Here is a 16,461-nt window from a genome sequence, read left to right as displayed (position 1 = left end):
TGGATTTCTAAAGTTGGCTTTGTGCATAGTCTGGGGTTTGGTAACTTTTTATGTGCTAAGTAAAGAGGCAACAAACTTCTACAAAATATCAAATTTATTTATATAAAATATCTTTACACATGAACAACTGTACACATGCACACGCCCACACAATACTTTACCACAAATTTAGGCCAGTTTTGTTTTTTAATTTCATAAATCTAGCACACAAGATTATTTTACAGAAATTTACATTATATTTCTTTGAAGACACAATGGGGAAAAGCTTTGATCATTCATATTATAAACCTTCCATCAATTACAAAAAGAAAGGCAGTCTGAAAAGTATGTATAAACAGTAAAAAGAATTTACAAATGGACAAGTTACAAAAGAGTAACAGCCAAATATGTCTGTCAGCAACTACATCTTTTTCCCTTCCAAATTGTAATGCCAATAAGCGTGTGGCAAATCTTGCATTCTGTATATCCATTTTTTAGTGACTCTTCATGGCGAGGGCCAGTGAATAACACAACTTTTTCACTGTAGTACTTTCTCACGTTTGGGAATAGAATATTTTCCAAGATCAGCAGTACTCAAAAAATGGTATCCAGCTTGAATCTGCATTTCAAGGTACATTTTTTAAAACTTCTCTGGCTGTTGGAATTCTGAAACCTTTGTTTGCCAGTACCAGCGCCTTACAGATTGTTTTCAAATGGCTTGAACAGGGTTTGCATTTTCTGGCTAGTGTATGCAGTAAATCTGGCTTTTTAATGTACTTGAAAAGGTTGACTAGCAGAACTTATACAGGTGTTTAAAAATGCATCTCGCACCACACTTTCAGACTCCCAAGAATTACATCAGACACTGAATGGAGTCAGCAATATCAATTCACTTGATCTTTATATTACCAATGTATCGGTGAGGATGGAAAGACAAGTTGAATACACAGTACATACAAAGTATACGCTGTATAGTTTAGACAGTACAAATCATTGTGCATTAATAAGGCAAACATCAAGGCGGAATTAAACTAGGAGTTTCAAGACCATTTATGTGTAAAGAAGACGGGGAATGAATGGTACAAGAGGAGATCAAAGATTTTCCTTTCTCCACGTTAAGGGAGGAAAATGCACCAAAAGGTATTCAAAGTTGTTAACAGGAGGAAAGTTGCCTTGTAAAATGGATGGTTCCTGATGTTCCTTAATCCCTTCAGTCTTCCCTTTTTTGTTTTAAAGAAAAAAAATGCAAGTTGGCAACCCTGTGCTTTTTAGTAGCAATGCTACGTTGATTTGTGTGTTTGTCTATTTTCTTCTCACCGCCTGATTTTAAGTTAACAGCAAACAAGTCAGATGTTTCTGTTGATGTTGGAATGTGCTAAGAAATGGCTAGGTTCTATAAAAAGATGTTCTGAATAGTCATGAAAGCCCTAGTTTTGAAGTGTTTGTAAAATTTTATTTTTTAAAAAAAATACATAGATCGGAAGCTTTACAGGTTGTCCAGAAGAACACGAATTCATTTCACTGCACCCAGCTTTTTCAGGAGTTTCTTCCCTTTGGAGAGCAGCCCCTTTTTCTTTTTCGAGGACAATTCCCTGCCTCTCCCGGGACTACCAGAACCCACAGATGACGTAGGTGACCCCGAATGGAGATGGACTGTGGGGGATGGTGCTCTCCTTGGTGATGTACCTGTATTCTCAGGAGGAACCTAGTAGGTACATTATTACAGTTTACTGAATGGTTTGAAAGCCAGCAACAACAAGAAAGTTGGTAACAATTTCTTTTTGTTTAATTACCTACTTGATTTTGGTGTGTGTGTGTGTTTTGGACAATCTTTTCTTACGCCACAAGACAAAAAACTCGTGGCTTGACTTCTAATGACCTTTTTTTTTTTTACAAAAATAGTGAACCAGGACAGGATTTTTGCCAAAAAAATCAAATTGCATTTTTAATTTTGATTTTGTTCTTGGTGATTCTGCAAACATGAATAAGTAGGATATGTACTACAAGTGGCAAGTTCTATATACACCAGCCAGTTTCCAGAAGGAATCACCGATTGCAAAGATAAATTAGAACACTAATTGTTGAGATCCTTTGAATGCTTGTTTCTTTTTTTTTGGTTGTTTTTTTTTAGCATACTGTATATACATATTTTGAGAAAATGGCACACTTGTTGAAAGAAAAAGCTAAATGAACCTTAATTGTAACCAAAGAAAGCTTGAAACCCCTTGCTGGTTTTTGTGGCAATGTTAATTACATGCTCGAGGGAGAATACGATTTCTTGGTGACACGTTGCACAGACATGTCGAAGAATCACTTAAGGAGCGACCACCCCTCGCAACTACAGTTCTTGCTTAATTCTGTAAGTTGATCAACAGTTCTTTCCAGCAGTTATGACAATCTGTGTGATAGATGAAGGGAGAACTTAAGCAAAAGGGGTCACAAGCTTACTTTGATTTCAAATCAAGGTCTCCATCTAATGAAGAAAACCAAATCAAAAAACCACTCTGTAGAAGCACCCCAACGTACACCTGAAGATACCATAGAGTGAGTTCTAATGCATTCGTTAATGGGTTTGAGCTGCAAGGTTCACATTGACAGTTATTGCATTGATAAACCAAAGAGCGGCTGAATGCTTTGCAAATGCAGGTGTGGAAATCGGCCTCATCGTGAGGGATACTGAGTTGGTTTTGCCAGAGGCAGGCTTGCGCTGTTACGGACCAGAAAAAAACGTTTTTTTTAAGGCAAACAGTTTAAGCAGACATTTGAGGTTAGAGGTTTCAGAAATAATTTGCCGTACTTATCTGCTTACAGTGTTATGCTTATTGTTGGGAGAGTTGGGATTTTGTGCTTTTATTTCCCCCTCTTGAATTGGGACTTTCCAGATTGGCTAACAATGCAATATGCAGCTTCTCTTTGGAGTTAGACACTAGGAACACTTTTAAAAATGCAAACAGACATTAAGTTCAGTAAGAAATATGTTCCAAATGTTAACCTTATTTACCAACATGAGCCCTGAATGCAAGGAGAGAGAGAACCGTGAAACAACAGTCAATTTTGGTCGCGTTTTTCTGACTACACATACCCTAGAAACTGATTTTGAATACGCATACCAGGAAAATCAGCAACCAGCCAGGGCTAAGAATGGTTTTGGAGACATATTTCTCATTTAGTTTCTGCACATTTAAGTGCCAAGGATGGCTGCATTAGATATTTGCCAGCTAGCTTGGATTGGTATCTTTATTGGTATCTTCAGTTGTTCACTTACGTGAAGGCTACATTGCCTTTTTTAAGGTGTGAAATGAACACTCTTCTTCTGTTCCCAAGCAGATGAGCAAAGAAATAAAAATATATATAAAACATAATATATAAAAATCGCAGTGATGAAAGAAGACAAGTGAGACACTATATATGAATTATTCGTCCTTCAGGAGTGGGGAACACAATGGTGGTAAGGACGCCTTGGAAGGGTTTATGAGCTATGGGCAATGCCCACAGCAACGTCTCTCCTATATTTTAACCCCCTTCCAAGCCTTGCTCTGCTGTCACTAAATCTAAATAAATTACGTGCTGCAAAAGTAAACACTTGTAACAAGGTAGAAAATGCACGTAGCTAAGGTTACATTGTAATGAACCAAACAGAATTAACGGTTCATTCTAAAACGTCCGTGATACTATACACACTGATGGATGAATGAGCTATTTCCGTATTTAACTGGTACTTTCCCCAAGTATTTCCTGAAACAAAAGATGGGTTTTTAAAATACCAAAAAAGAAAAACAACAGTGTGAAATGGTGTACAAGAAGGGAAAAACAAACAGTACAATGTGTGTGTTTCTTTAATGCTTGCTTACCCTTTTTGCTTTTGTACGCATTGGCGTATCTTGAGGAGCGTATCTTGACGGGGCATCAGATAAATAGACTTCTACATCATCAGGCACTTCTTCAAGAAAGTTTGAAGGAACCAGACCCTTCTGGCCATTAAGTTCACCCTGCGCAACGGAGAGAGGAAATTCTTGTAGAATGGGTGCTACTTTTTCATACAAATTCCGAGTCAGTTGAAAGGTAAAGGATGAGCAGAACGTACCGCAAAGGGACCTGCCTTGCAAATTAGATTGGCTAAGATAACAAAAGTTATAATTTGGTATCCTATGATAATAGTACTGTTTTACGCTGTTTTAAATTCCACACAATTATAATATTACTTGTTTCTGTTATCTGTTTGGCTATGCTGGCAGAGACTGATGGGAATTGTAGTCCATGAACGTCTGGGGGTGCTAAAGTTGGACATCCCTGTACTTTGTGCAGGCAGTTGGACCAGATGGCCTGTGTCATTCCTTCCAACTCTATGATTTGATGAAATAGAGCGGAAGTAAAAATACGGAGGGGTGGTGCATTGGAGAGGGTTTCCAACCAAAATGAGAAATTGGGAGAATTCAGGACTCTCAACCTCTGATGGTCATGAATACTTGTTCTCTTGCTTTCTCCCTCTTCTCTCCCCCACACCCTCTTGCCTGAACCCGACTAAAGGTTTCTTCACTCTGAGAGCCTTGAAATAAGTTCCAGCGGCCCTGGCATCTGTATATAGACTCTCCTCTGCAAAGAGGAGCTTGTTTTGGCCGCAGAAATCCGGGATCAAAAGTGCTTTCCCCCCAAGTGTCTGTAGTTGGACATTGCAGAATCTGAAGCCAGGAATGCTTCTCTTGAAATTCACACGAGAGAAGGCTCTTGCTTATGAAAGGGGTGGTTTGAACAAGGGACTTGCTGGCTCAGGTGCAGTCTGGTGGAGCAGGTGGCTTTGCCTGTATCATCCGTTTGTGATGCCAGTGCTGCCTGGGAAAGCAAGTTATGCATTCACTGAGACTAATATTCCTCCCTTGAAAGAAATCTTGCCGGCTAATCAAGTACTGGGCGTATGGCGACTGGGACCGAGGCGGATGGAAAAGCACTTACATAATAAAAACCATCTTCATCGATTTCTCCAATGACTGTAATGATATCTCCTGTGCAAAACGTCAGCTCGGCCTGTGGAAAGAGCACAACACAAGGCATCGTGTTCATTTTGCGCTTGGCAAAGGTTTGATAGGTTTCGTGCCCTTCCTGGTGGCTGGCAGACCGAGCACTACATGCGCCAACCCCCTACATTTCCAGTAGAGGGGATAAGACGGGGAAACAGAACTCCAAAAGTTCTTCTCTGTTGAGCAGGAACCCATCTGAAGGGCACACCGGCCAAGCTGCCTCCCTTGCACAGGTTGTGTTTGCCATGTTATTGGCCACTCCCCAAAGGCACAGCATGAGGACTGCTGATAAATAAACATAAGGGATCCAATAACCGGCGGCAGATGTGCCCAGCCAGCCAGAACTATAGCGTGGCGTAGTGGTTAAGATCAGGTAAACTCTAATCTGGAGAACCAGGTTAGATTCCCCGCTCCTCCACCTGAGTGGCAGAGGCTTATCTGGTGAACCAGATGTGTTTCTGCGATCCTACATTACTGCTGGGTGTCCTTGGCCTAGTCACAGTTCTTCAGAACTCTCTCAGCCCCACCTACCAAGGTGTCTGTTGTGGGGAGAGGAAGGGAAAGCCACCTTGTGTCTCCTTACAGGACAGAAAGGTGGGGTATAAATCCAAACTCTTCTAAATTTTGCCAAACGTACTTAGAAATGTACTTTTGTTATACTCACAACTCATTTTTGAACCCTTGCTTTCACAAGCCTCTGTCCTTTCCCTACCCTGTGTGTAGAGACAGATATAAACACGTTTCTCCTTAAAAGGAAAGGGTTGTGCTCAAATGAAGTAGTACCCTAAGCAAACTTGAGGGATATGAGCACGTGAGAAAGGAAAACTGCACTAGCTCACCTTGATTGGGGGGGTTGATATGACATCTCCCACTAAATACATCTTTAAGGTACAGTTACTTGGGGTTGTTTTTTCCTCCGTGGAAGGCATGAACTGGCACTTCCCATCCCCTAAATCACAGGTGTCAAACTCGCGGCCCTCCAGATGTTATGGACTACAGTTCCCATCATCCCCTGCCAGCATGATGCTGGCAGGGGATGATGGAAACTGTAGTCCATAACATCTGGAGGGCCGCGAGTTTGACACCTATGCCCTAAATGAATGATAATTTAGGTTTCTGAGGAGCGTTTCAACACTATGTCAACGAATACCTCAACATCAACGTTGGGAGAGCTCTCCCTTGGGTCGTAGTCATACAGAGCCACCATCCTTCTTGTCGGCGCAGCAGGTTGGCGACCGCCTCTCCGGCTCCTTTCTGTTCCGACCAAAAGGAAGGAAAGCTATCAAAGTCATTTTTAGGCACATTAACATGGCAAGTTTCTCCCCAGAGTAGCAACCAGCTGGGGCCCATTGGCTGGGAGTCTGATGGGCAGACTATCAATAACCATTCCTTTAAAAATAAGAATAAGCAGAAGTTTATCCATATGATTTCTAGTGCTTAAGGGTTTTGCTTTCTCACAGTACTGGTGTACCCCATCGTCTTATGAGAGCCAGCCTGGTGTAGTGGTTAACAGCAGGTGGATTTTAATGTGGAGAACCGGGTTTGATTCCCCACTCCTCCACCTGAGTGGCAGAGGCTTATCTGGTGAACCGGAAGTGTTTCTGCACTCCTACATTCCTGCTGGGTGACCTTGGGCTAGTCACAGTTCTCTCAAAACTCTCTCAGCCCCACCTACCTCACAAGGTGTCTGTTGTGGGGAGAGGAAGGGAAAGGAGCTTGTAAGCCACCTTGAGTCTCTGTACAGGAGAGAGAGGTGGGATATAAATCCAAACTCTTCTTCATATGGAGTTAAGTCTCAGAGGCCGGACAATCGGTCGTGCAAAATGTCTCCTAACATATACTCAAGTTGTGGAGTATGATGTCGTAGGAAGCGCCAGGAAGCTGCACAACGTGGAAAGTTAAGCTATGATGACCACGTTACCTAGGTTGCAGAGCTAGAATCTCTGGTATCTCCAGATGTTATGGACTACAATTCCCATCAGGGGCTGATGGGAATTGTAGTCCATAACATCTGGGGTTCCAAAGGTTCGCCACCACTGACCTAGCCCAATGTGATCTATGGAATATACTTGAGGTTTACAAAAGCCCACCAAATCAACAAGAGATTCTCATGTATATACGCCAGCATTGGGGAAAGCGTCCACCCTAGAACTTAAAAACACATTTACCCTCAAGACATTTCATTGTTTTTAAATTATTTTAAATGCGATTCATCAACGGTTAAGTGATAGTTTTCTCTGCTTGAAACGCAGAAGCTCAGAATCTTACTGTTGCTACTCAGCCATTAACCAAAGAACCCTCACGCACAAACACGTTTTCAGCAGAACGAACACAGTTTGAGCAAATTCTTGTGAAAAATTAGTGAGGAATGGTTGGATGCCAACGTTAAATGTTTGGGGGAAAGTTCTCTGATGACTTTTGGCCTCCAAACTGAGGGGGAAGAAGCATGACTCTTGCCGTTGTTCACGTAGCAACAGGAACATGCTCGATGAGGTCATCTTGCGATGGACGTTTGGAGCAAAGAGAGAACATTATGGAGACGGATGGAAGAAGCAAAGAGACGTTTCGGGGACCCAGGAACTTCTGGAGGACAAGGACAAGATTGGGGACTGGGGTTCTCTTTGTTCGCGAGAAAGAGACGAATGTGCAGCCACGCCCTCTCTTGGCTGGCATTCCTTCTCAAGAGACGAAACCCACGAATTCAAACCAACTGAAATCTCATCTAATTATTGCACTGCTGTATACATACATTTTTGAACAAAAAAGCCTTTCCGTTCTTGCTATGGAAAGCAGATCTCCGAATGCAAGCAGAGGCAGAATAAAGGGAGCTGACTGACTTAGGTCGAATCCCCACTACCGTCTTAGCCAGGTTTCAGAACACAAGCTAACCAGATTTGAGGGACGACCTCCCCATTGCTTTATGCAGCAGATTCTGTTTCTGGCTCTCGCTTCTCCCCATTAATCTGCTGCCTCGCAGGGACCTGGGTTGTAAGTGGCATAGACCCCATTAACACTGTTCAGAGCTGATCCGAGGGGAGGGATGGGGTTGAAGCCCTTGGACCTGTTTCCCTGCCTCTGGAGCAGTGATGGTGAATTTGGGTGAACTTTCAATCAGCACCTCGGCGATGCACATGCTAGCCTTTTCCTTGGTTTCATTTCTTGCTTTGGTAATCGGCACAGCAGAAGAGGATGTGAACATTAAAAAAGTCAAACGTGGTAACTTTGACTCGCTTCATGGTTTACACAGGTAACGCATTACACCGTTTGCACAGTTAAACAGTCAAACATTAAACCTTACACGCTTCGGGTTTTTTTTGATCACACTTCTACCAATGTACGCTTTTCTCGCAGGGGAAAAGGTCCCGCCTACCCATCAAGGCACACACCAGCTACAATCAGGGGAGACCGGTGAAGTGAGCTCGCCTGGTAGTGGGGGATTGCTAAGAGTTCTGCAATCGCAGTAAAAGCCTTCATGTGCTCGCTGAGGTAGGGGAGGGAGAAACTCTGATGAAGAGGACACAGTTTCACAACGAACAGGTTTGGATCTGTGTTCAAATTTCAAGTGGGGATTCGACCTTAGAGGGGATAATTAAGAGCCATGTTTATTTAACTTTACATCAAGTGCGTAAGGATTTGCAGGAAATCATGCATCAAACTCAACTCAATACGGGGACGGTGAGATGCAGAAGCGTCCGGGCACCTTTGCGCACCTCACGATTGCTGGTTGAGGCCTCTCTGGCTCCAAGGCCTGGACTGTCGAGTTGTATTCTGCCAAAGTTCCTCCTGGCCATGCATGTGCTACCACCCAAGAGAAGTGTGTCCTGTCTTTTCTCCCTAGCCATGAGATCGGAGGGTCAAGGATAATGGCACTCCCCAACGGGTTTCTGTCCCCGTTCCCCGAAGATACCCCAGGGGTTCCTGGCCCCTGTGCCCCATCAACTGATGCTCTAAGTATCAGGGAAAGTCACAGGTTTCGCGGGTTTGTGCTTCCAATGTTCATGAATCCACAATTCCCATCTGGCCCTTGCCAGTATAACCAATGCCCGCGTTGGGAGGGACTGATGGGAATTGTAGTTCATGAACATCTGGAGGGCCGCGAGTTTGACACCCCTGCCTTAGGGTACTAGCCTATGTTTTGTGCATACCAGCCACCCATAATTGTCTGCACTGCTGTTGCCATGGGAAAAGAGCTCACTGCTTGATTCCAACCCCCCCTCCCCTCCAGTGCACAGCTTTCTCCCATGCTGTATCTGCCTAACCATCTCTTGGTTCCAAAGGAAGGACAAAGGCCCCTTCCGCACATGCAGAATAATGCATTTTCAATCCACTTTCAATGCACTTGGAAGATGGATTTTATTGTGCGGAATAGCAACATCCACTTGCAAACAATTGTGAAAGAGGATTGAATGTGCATTATTCTGCATGTGCGGAAAGGGACCAAAGGCTGCCTCCATTTGCCTGCCCCCAACGTGGTGTTTCTGTGCTATATTGGGACACCTGCTTGCTTTCCACCCACAGGCCACTAGCAAGCCCGCCAGTGGTGGGATCCAAAAATTTTAGTAACGGGTTCCCATGGTGGTGGGATTCAAAACAGTGGCTGTGAGCGCAATGGGCTAAGGCGGCACAACCGGGCGCGTGGACTTCAGGCATTCCAAGTGGGGCATGCAATAATTTCTCTGTTACTGTAAAAAACTCTTACTGTAAAAAAAAAGTTCCTAATTTCCAGCTGGTATCTTTCTGTCCATAATTTAAACCTGCCATTACAGCAAGTCCTATCGCTCATCACTGCCAACAGAAACAACTACATTCTCCTCTAATTGACTGGGCCTGTCAAATACTTAATACTTTTCAAATACTTAATTTTGTTTCTAGAAATCAAAAGAAGGAGACTTTCCTTAAACAAGGAACTTCTTACCGCATTTCTAAAACACGTTTTTTAAAACAGCCCAACAGGGAGAGAATTATCCCGGCTTTCTACCTTCTCTAACCAGCCACATAGGGAAACAATAGGACTCTTATGATTTTTGGACCGTAATGGAATTTCTAACCTGAAAAAGGAGACCCAATTAGTAACCCCCTCGGCACACACAAATAATTAGTAACTCCACTCTCCTCGAACTGGTGAGAACCTGCTGGATCCTTAATTCCTCTGAAGTTTCGCCCCTGTCCCTCCTTTGTTGAGGGGAGGGGCGGGTTGTTTTGAGCCATCTTCACACCCTCAAACCTTAATTTTCATGTTTTTTTTCTGGGCTGAAGGAGAACTTGATTTCAGCTGGTTTGAATCCTCAGTTGCGGGGCTTCTTCGGATGCTGGAGAAGTCACCAGTCTTCACTGAACACAGGGCATAGGGAAGGCAAGGGTAGGTTCAAACTGGGTTTACAAACAAGGCGGGGGTGAGGCCTCCTTTTCTCATAGAATCTCGCACTGACTTGTATCACAGATACTGGCCTTGGAGATAAAGCCAAACATTGGCACCCCGTACCATATGGCAAACCATTTGGGAAACTCCACTTGCTTTCAGAAGCAGGCTGACATGGGAGTGGGGTCAGTGGTCCAGTACAACATCCCTACTGGTATTCCCTGGCACCGCTTTCAGCTGCTTTGTGGATCCCAGCTGCTATACCTTCTCACTTGCGGTCTGTGGGGCTAATTCATCAGATACGAAGGTGAGCCCCAGATGTTTCGAGTTTCTTTCCCTCCACAGTCCTCAGAGCTGGGGCATTCATTGAAAATGATGGGGGGGGGAGAATTAGGACTAATAAAAGGAAACACTTCTTCACGCGACGTGTGATTGGTGTTTGGAACATGGCGTTGCTGCCACAGGAGGTGGTGTGATGGCCACTAACCCGGGATAACCTTTTAAAGTGGGCTATTGACAGATTTTATGGAGAAGTCGACGAGTGTAGGGATGGGCGGAAGAGACTCCAGATAAAGTCTAGGACTACAATTCCCATCAGCCCCTGCCAGCATGGCCAATTGGCAGGGGCTGATGGGAATTGTAGTCCATAACATCTGGAGTGCCAAAGGTTCGCCACCACGGACTGGCTACCAATCTTGATCCTCCTTGATCTCAGATTGCAAATGCCTGAGCAGACCAGGTGCTCAGGAGCAGCAGCAGCAGCAGAAGGCCATTGCTTTCACCTCCTGCACGTGAGCTCCCAAAGGCACCTGGTGGGCCACTGCGAGTAGCAGAGTGCTGGACTAGATGGACTCTGGTCTGATCCAGCAGGCTAATTCTTATGTTCTTATGTACATATTCCAGCCATTGCTTGCTGCAAACCCAGAATTTTCCATCTCGTTTAGCTGAGCATCCTGAGGGCCTCAAGAGTTTTAAAAAGTGTTTTAAAACCTCCGGTCTATGGAGCTCATGTATGCTGTTGGTGAGCTTAGCACACCCTCTAAGGCAGGGAGTGTCAAACACGAGGTCCAAGGGCCTCTTCTGGCCCCTTGAGAGGGCATATCAGGCTTGTGAGGAAGCTGAGGCAAACCACCACCGCCCCTTGCTCCCAATCTGGCCAGGCAAGCCGTCTGAGGCAACCCCTCCCGCCGTGCCAACCACTTCTCCCAGTGCTGGGCTGGCAGAACTGCTGAGGACTCACCAACCATGGCAAACCCCCACCCGCCCCCAGACCTGGTCTGACCACGTCACGTTTATGCCGTATCTGGCCCTTATAACAAATCAGTTTGACACCCCTGCTCTAGGACAGTGGTGGTGAATCTATGGCATGGGTGCCAGAGGTGGCACTCAGAGCCCTCTCTGTGGGCACGCACAAACAGAGTGCCCCCCCTCCACATCTAGGGTTGAAGCCCTGGGCTGCTGGGCCTCGATTATTAACATTAAACCTAAGACCCAGTTTTGGGGAAGCAGTGTAGGTAACCCTGTTAAGCTCGTTAAAACCCTTCACTGGATTACAATGTGAAGAACCAAAGCTGCTGATCCTTTACCTGGGGAGTCAGCCTCGGTTGCTGGGCAATGGGCTTGCTTCTGAGTAAACCCTCCTAGGGTCGTGATTCACCCATTGGAAGAGTTGCACGGTTGCTTCAAAGCAAAGCCACCGACTACCACCAAGCTTACTCCTGAGTAATGCATGCCTCAGAGCCAACCGTTTTTTTCAAAACTAAAGCCTCAGTATTCAGGTTAAATTGCCGTGTTGGCACTTTGCGATAAATAAGTGGGTTTTGGGTTGCAATTTGGGCACTCAGTCTCGAAAAGGTTCACTATCACTGTTTCTTAGATTATGGTGGGCGTAACCTTGGTATCTCTCCAGAGGTTAGAAAAGGGATTACATACTCTTACTGGCCCTGCTAGCATGGTCAATTGGCCATGCTGGCAGGGGCTGATGGGAATTGTAGTCCATAACATCTGGAATGTCAAAGGTTCGCCACCACTGCTCTAGGATATGCATTCAGTCCACATTCCATCCCTCTACGTGGATGAGAGAACAAACCTACGCTTTCTCTGCATTTCAGGGGAAGGCCAGTGTGGGTGGGAAAAGTGCCTCTTGTGGAAATCTGAAATCTCCCACCAATAACTTATGAGGAACTCCTGGTCCTCAAGAAAACAACCGCTGTTTTTTGCAAATCAAGAAAACAGATGCCCGCTCGTTCCAATAACAGGGCTTGTTGGCGCAATGTTTTGAAACAAAAAAAACACCACACGCGTTAAGGACCTAGCAGGTGAGGCCGAAGCCTAGTGCGGAAGGGATAATTTGCTAGGGCTCATCCTGGGCCAGTATCTGCTTGACGCCATAAAAGGAGGCTCAAACGAGACAGCTCAAAGTGCTTCGCTACATCAACAGGCGATCGGGTCGGTTTCGTGTTTTTTTTCACAGACCTCTTTTAGACTTTCTGGATCGGCAGTGGACAGAGCATGGGCTCTTTTTGAAACGGTCGCGGTTGACTTCAGGAAGGCAGGCATACAAACAAAAGAAGAGGGAAAGACATGAACGTGTTCAAAACGACTTCTCTCTCTTTCTCTTTCTCTGTAAAACCAAAAGCTTGGGCAGTTGAGTAGATTAAAGACAGCCAAGCTGTTACACAGCTCCTGAATGGCTGGGAATGCATTTATTTTAAAGAACTAGCTATTGTTGGAAGCCTCTGACTGACAGGGCTTAGTTTAGGAGCAGCAGTGGCGTAGGAAGTTAAGAGCTCGTGTATCTAATCTGGAGGAACCGGGTTTGATTCCCAGCTCTGCCGCCTGAGCTGTGGAGGCTTATCTGGGGAATTCAGATTAGCCTGTGCACTCCCACACACGCCAGCTGGGTGACCTTGGGCTAGTCACAGCTTCTCGGTGCTCTCTCAGCCCCACCTACCTCACAGGGTGTTTGTTGTGGGGGGGGGGGGAAGGGCAAGGAGATTGTAAGCCCCTTTGAGTCTCCTGCAGGAGAGAAAGGGGGATATAAATCCAAACTCTTCTTCTTCTTCTTTTACTAGCTCGGCTTCCGGCAAAATCAAGCAGTTTATCTTTCGCCTCATTTGATGGAAGCCCACAGATGGAAGCCCCTTACCTAGTTTCTCTACAGGAGTGTTCAGAGGAAGAAACCCTTGTTTCAGAAGCTGGTCCATCATCTCTTCATCGTCGGCTTGGATCTCGGAGACCATGTTGCAAGGAATCAGGCCCAGCCTCGCACAGGTTTCCCCTCGGTAAAACCCATCAACATCCTTGTCACCATACACCTGCCACGGTTCAAGGGGAAAAGAAGGCAAAGGATGACCGGGTTTGTGCAGGAAGAATCCCCAAAAGTGAAAGTAGATTGCTCGAGGGCTCCGAGGCCTTCAGCTCGCAAAAATGGAGAGGGATGGTTCACGGGTGGTCTGAGTGGCCCCGTCCGCACATGCGGAATAATGCACTTTCAATCCACTTTCAATGCACTTTGAAGCTGGATTTTATTGTGCGGAATAGCAAAATCCACTTGCAAACCACTGTGAAAGTAGATTGAATGTGCATTATTCTGCATGTGCGGAAGGGGCCTGAGTGAGTGGGTTGTACACATTGAAAGCTGCAGGCATGAACTTCCCTCCCAGTGTAGAATTGCTCATGAGAACCAGGGCCTTTTGTGGGTTTGAGTTAGTCCCCGGTCCTGTCATTTCCTGAGTTAGTCCCCGGTCCTATCATTTCCTGCTGCCCAGGGAACGTTCAAGTAGCACCTACTCTTGTAAACTCCAGTTATTATTTAAAGTTATCCGCACAGTAGAAGAAGCTGCACCAAATTTAAGTAGTGGTTAGACCACAGGTATCAAACTCACGGCCCTCCAGATGTTATGGACTACAGTTTTCATCATCCCCTGCCAGCATGATGCTGGCAGGGGATGATGGGAAGTGTAGTCCATAACATCTGGAGGGCCGCGAGTTTGACACCTATGGGTTAGACTGTCTGACTTGGGTTGGGGGATCCGCATTTCCATCTCCCATCAGGGCGTGAAGTTCCCTGAGCCAGTCATTTGCTCACCCTAAACTACCTGTTGCAAAGCAAACAGGGGCGCCCCATCTATGAACGAACTTGGCGCATTCTATTCAGCAGTAACAGGAGGCCCAAATACATTAAGTGAGAATAGGGAGAATGAGAGGGTGAGGAAAAGAGACTGCCTCGTAACCATTTACAAGGCTTTGGGAATTTGTTCTGAGCGAGTTGAAAGGAGACGGAGGTCTTCCCCTCTCTTGTGATTAACCATCTCGTGACAGGGTCAAGAAACGTCGAACTTCTAACCCCGCAAGAGCACCGAGGTTCCGTCCCATGTACATCTCTTACCTTGATAACCTGCCCTTCTTTAAATGGGAGTTCCTCTTCTACCGCATCGGGATTAGGAGACATGGTCAGCGGATCGTAGTCGAAAAGGGCCACAAATATCCGGGTGGAAATGTCCTCTGCGCCGGGGTCCGTTTCTGATTCTTCATAGATTTCTGGAGACAGACGGTCCCGGCTACTGTATCCATCTGCAATATCAACACCAGAGGCCAGGGATGGCTCTGTTAACGCCAAAGTAGCATGGTGATGACCTGTTTTGAGTTTTGAAATGCAACCCTGAAATGACCTCTCAACCTCATGGTGAGGAATTTAATCATCTTGTTCCTAGAGTGCAGCAAACCATTCACTTTGAGCATGAAGGCCAATGGGTTGGATTTAAACTTAGCACTACACAGGAAACGTGCCGCCATTATCCTACTGGATTAAGCATTGATATCCTGCCCGTTCCACCTTGTGCTCTGGTGCTCACAGAACCTGTCGGGGCTTCCAGAGGGATGCCATGTTCTTTCTCATGATGCTGTATATGTGCATACATGAACAATGTAACTATAAAGACACACGACACACAGGACTAGAACACCAGCAGCCACTGAGAACAGGCACATGTGATACAATATCTAAGGCCCGTGGGCTCCACACAACATATCTTGCTGGGGCTTTGGGGATCAGAAGAATCAAACTTCCGGCTACACAGCAATTGGATAGAGACCTCCACTGCTCTTCATATAGCTTTGCCACGTGGAAGGGAATGGCACACCTAGCCACCTCCAAAGATTGCTTCCCACTCCAAAGGCCTACACCAGGACTAACTGATCAATGTCCATCTCACCTGTTCACACCTACAGTTCTAGTCGATCACAAAGTTGCACAATGCCGCAGCCTCTGGGCTGATAGCATGCTGGCTTAACCCACATCTCCATTTTCTGAAATCTCATCACATACCTGGAGCATTCACAAGACCTACTGCTGTATCCCACCGCATCTGTACATCATGACCCCACTATGTCAGAATACCTGTGAAAATAGCCCTGAGGTGCCATCCCTTCATATCAAATTCCTTCAGCCCCATCTGTTGGGTGGTTTGACATAGGAAGGCTGCACTAAATTGCTCATTCATTTTTCCTCTCAACCTGGGTTTTTCAAAAATGGCTAAACTAGCGATCCGGAAAACCAAGTTGACGATGTTTCCTACCTGCTGAGCACACATACAAACAGACAGGAAATGCTTTATTTCTCCCACCCAAATCTTTTAATTCTCATTTCTGCAGCTCATGCCCACCATTTTGTGTGCCGCAGCAGATTCTCCGTGAAGACTTCTCTGCTTGCAGCTCATCCACCCATGATTTCGCTGGAAAAGTAGATGAATAAAGTTTTTGTTGCTGAGAGATCCCATGCACATGTTGTTTTAACTTTTTTTGTTCTGAGGGGTATGTCTGCAAAGCGACAGTGTCACAAACATGCACATATTGCAGCTTGTCTAATCGTGTCACCGTAGCTTCACAGACATCCCCCTCAAAACAAAACAAAAAAGGAAAAAAATGATATGTGAGCGGGATCGCTTGACAAAACAAACTTTATTCACCTACTTTTTACAGCAAAATCATGCACGGATGAGCTGCAAGCAGAAGAAACCTCCATGGGGAATCTTCACAGAGAACCTACTCCAATACACAAAATGGCGGGCGCCGCTGTGAAACTGACAAGAGCTCTGTGCAGCAGGC

The 16,461-nt window shown here is 45.4% G+C and overlaps 1 protein-coding gene across 16 annotated transcripts in view; it reads right to left on the bottom strand.

The window, feature by feature from the left end:
• Window positions 1-79: 79 nt before the first annotated feature.
• RIMBP2 (RIMS binding protein 2) overlaps window positions 80-16,461 on the bottom strand; it is a 223,087-nt gene continuing 206,705 nt past the window's right edge. For 6 of the 16 annotated variants that reach the window (XM_048514171.1, XM_048514174.1, XM_048514177.1 and 3 more), the window contains 6 exons: window positions 14,744-14,928; window positions 13,502-13,670; window positions 6,145-6,248; window positions 4,930-5,001; window positions 3,831-3,968; window positions 80-1,684 (listed from right to left, as the gene is read on the bottom strand). In XM_048514171.1, coding sequence (XP_048370128.1) covers window positions 1,493-1,684; window positions 3,831-3,968; window positions 4,930-5,001; window positions 6,145-6,248; window positions 13,502-13,670; window positions 14,744-14,928 — 860 coding nt within the window. In that variant the 3' untranslated portion in view covers window positions 80-1,492. Of the gene's footprint in view, window positions 1,685-1,786; window positions 3,293-3,830; window positions 3,969-4,929; window positions 5,002-6,144; window positions 6,249-12,828; window positions 12,895-13,501; window positions 13,671-14,743; window positions 14,929-16,461 lie in introns of those variants that run through there. The other 10 variants (XM_048514169.1, XM_048514168.1, XM_048514172.1 and 7 more) reach the window with 3 other exon arrangements.

Source organism: Sphaerodactylus townsendi, linkage group LG13, assembly GCF_021028975.2.
Source record: "Sphaerodactylus townsendi isolate TG3544 linkage group LG13, MPM_Stown_v2.3, whole genome shotgun sequence".
Taxonomy (NCBI): Eukaryota; Metazoa; Chordata; class Lepidosauria; order Squamata; family Sphaerodactylidae; genus Sphaerodactylus; species Sphaerodactylus townsendi.
This window is presented reverse-complemented; position numbering and strand designations above follow the sequence as displayed.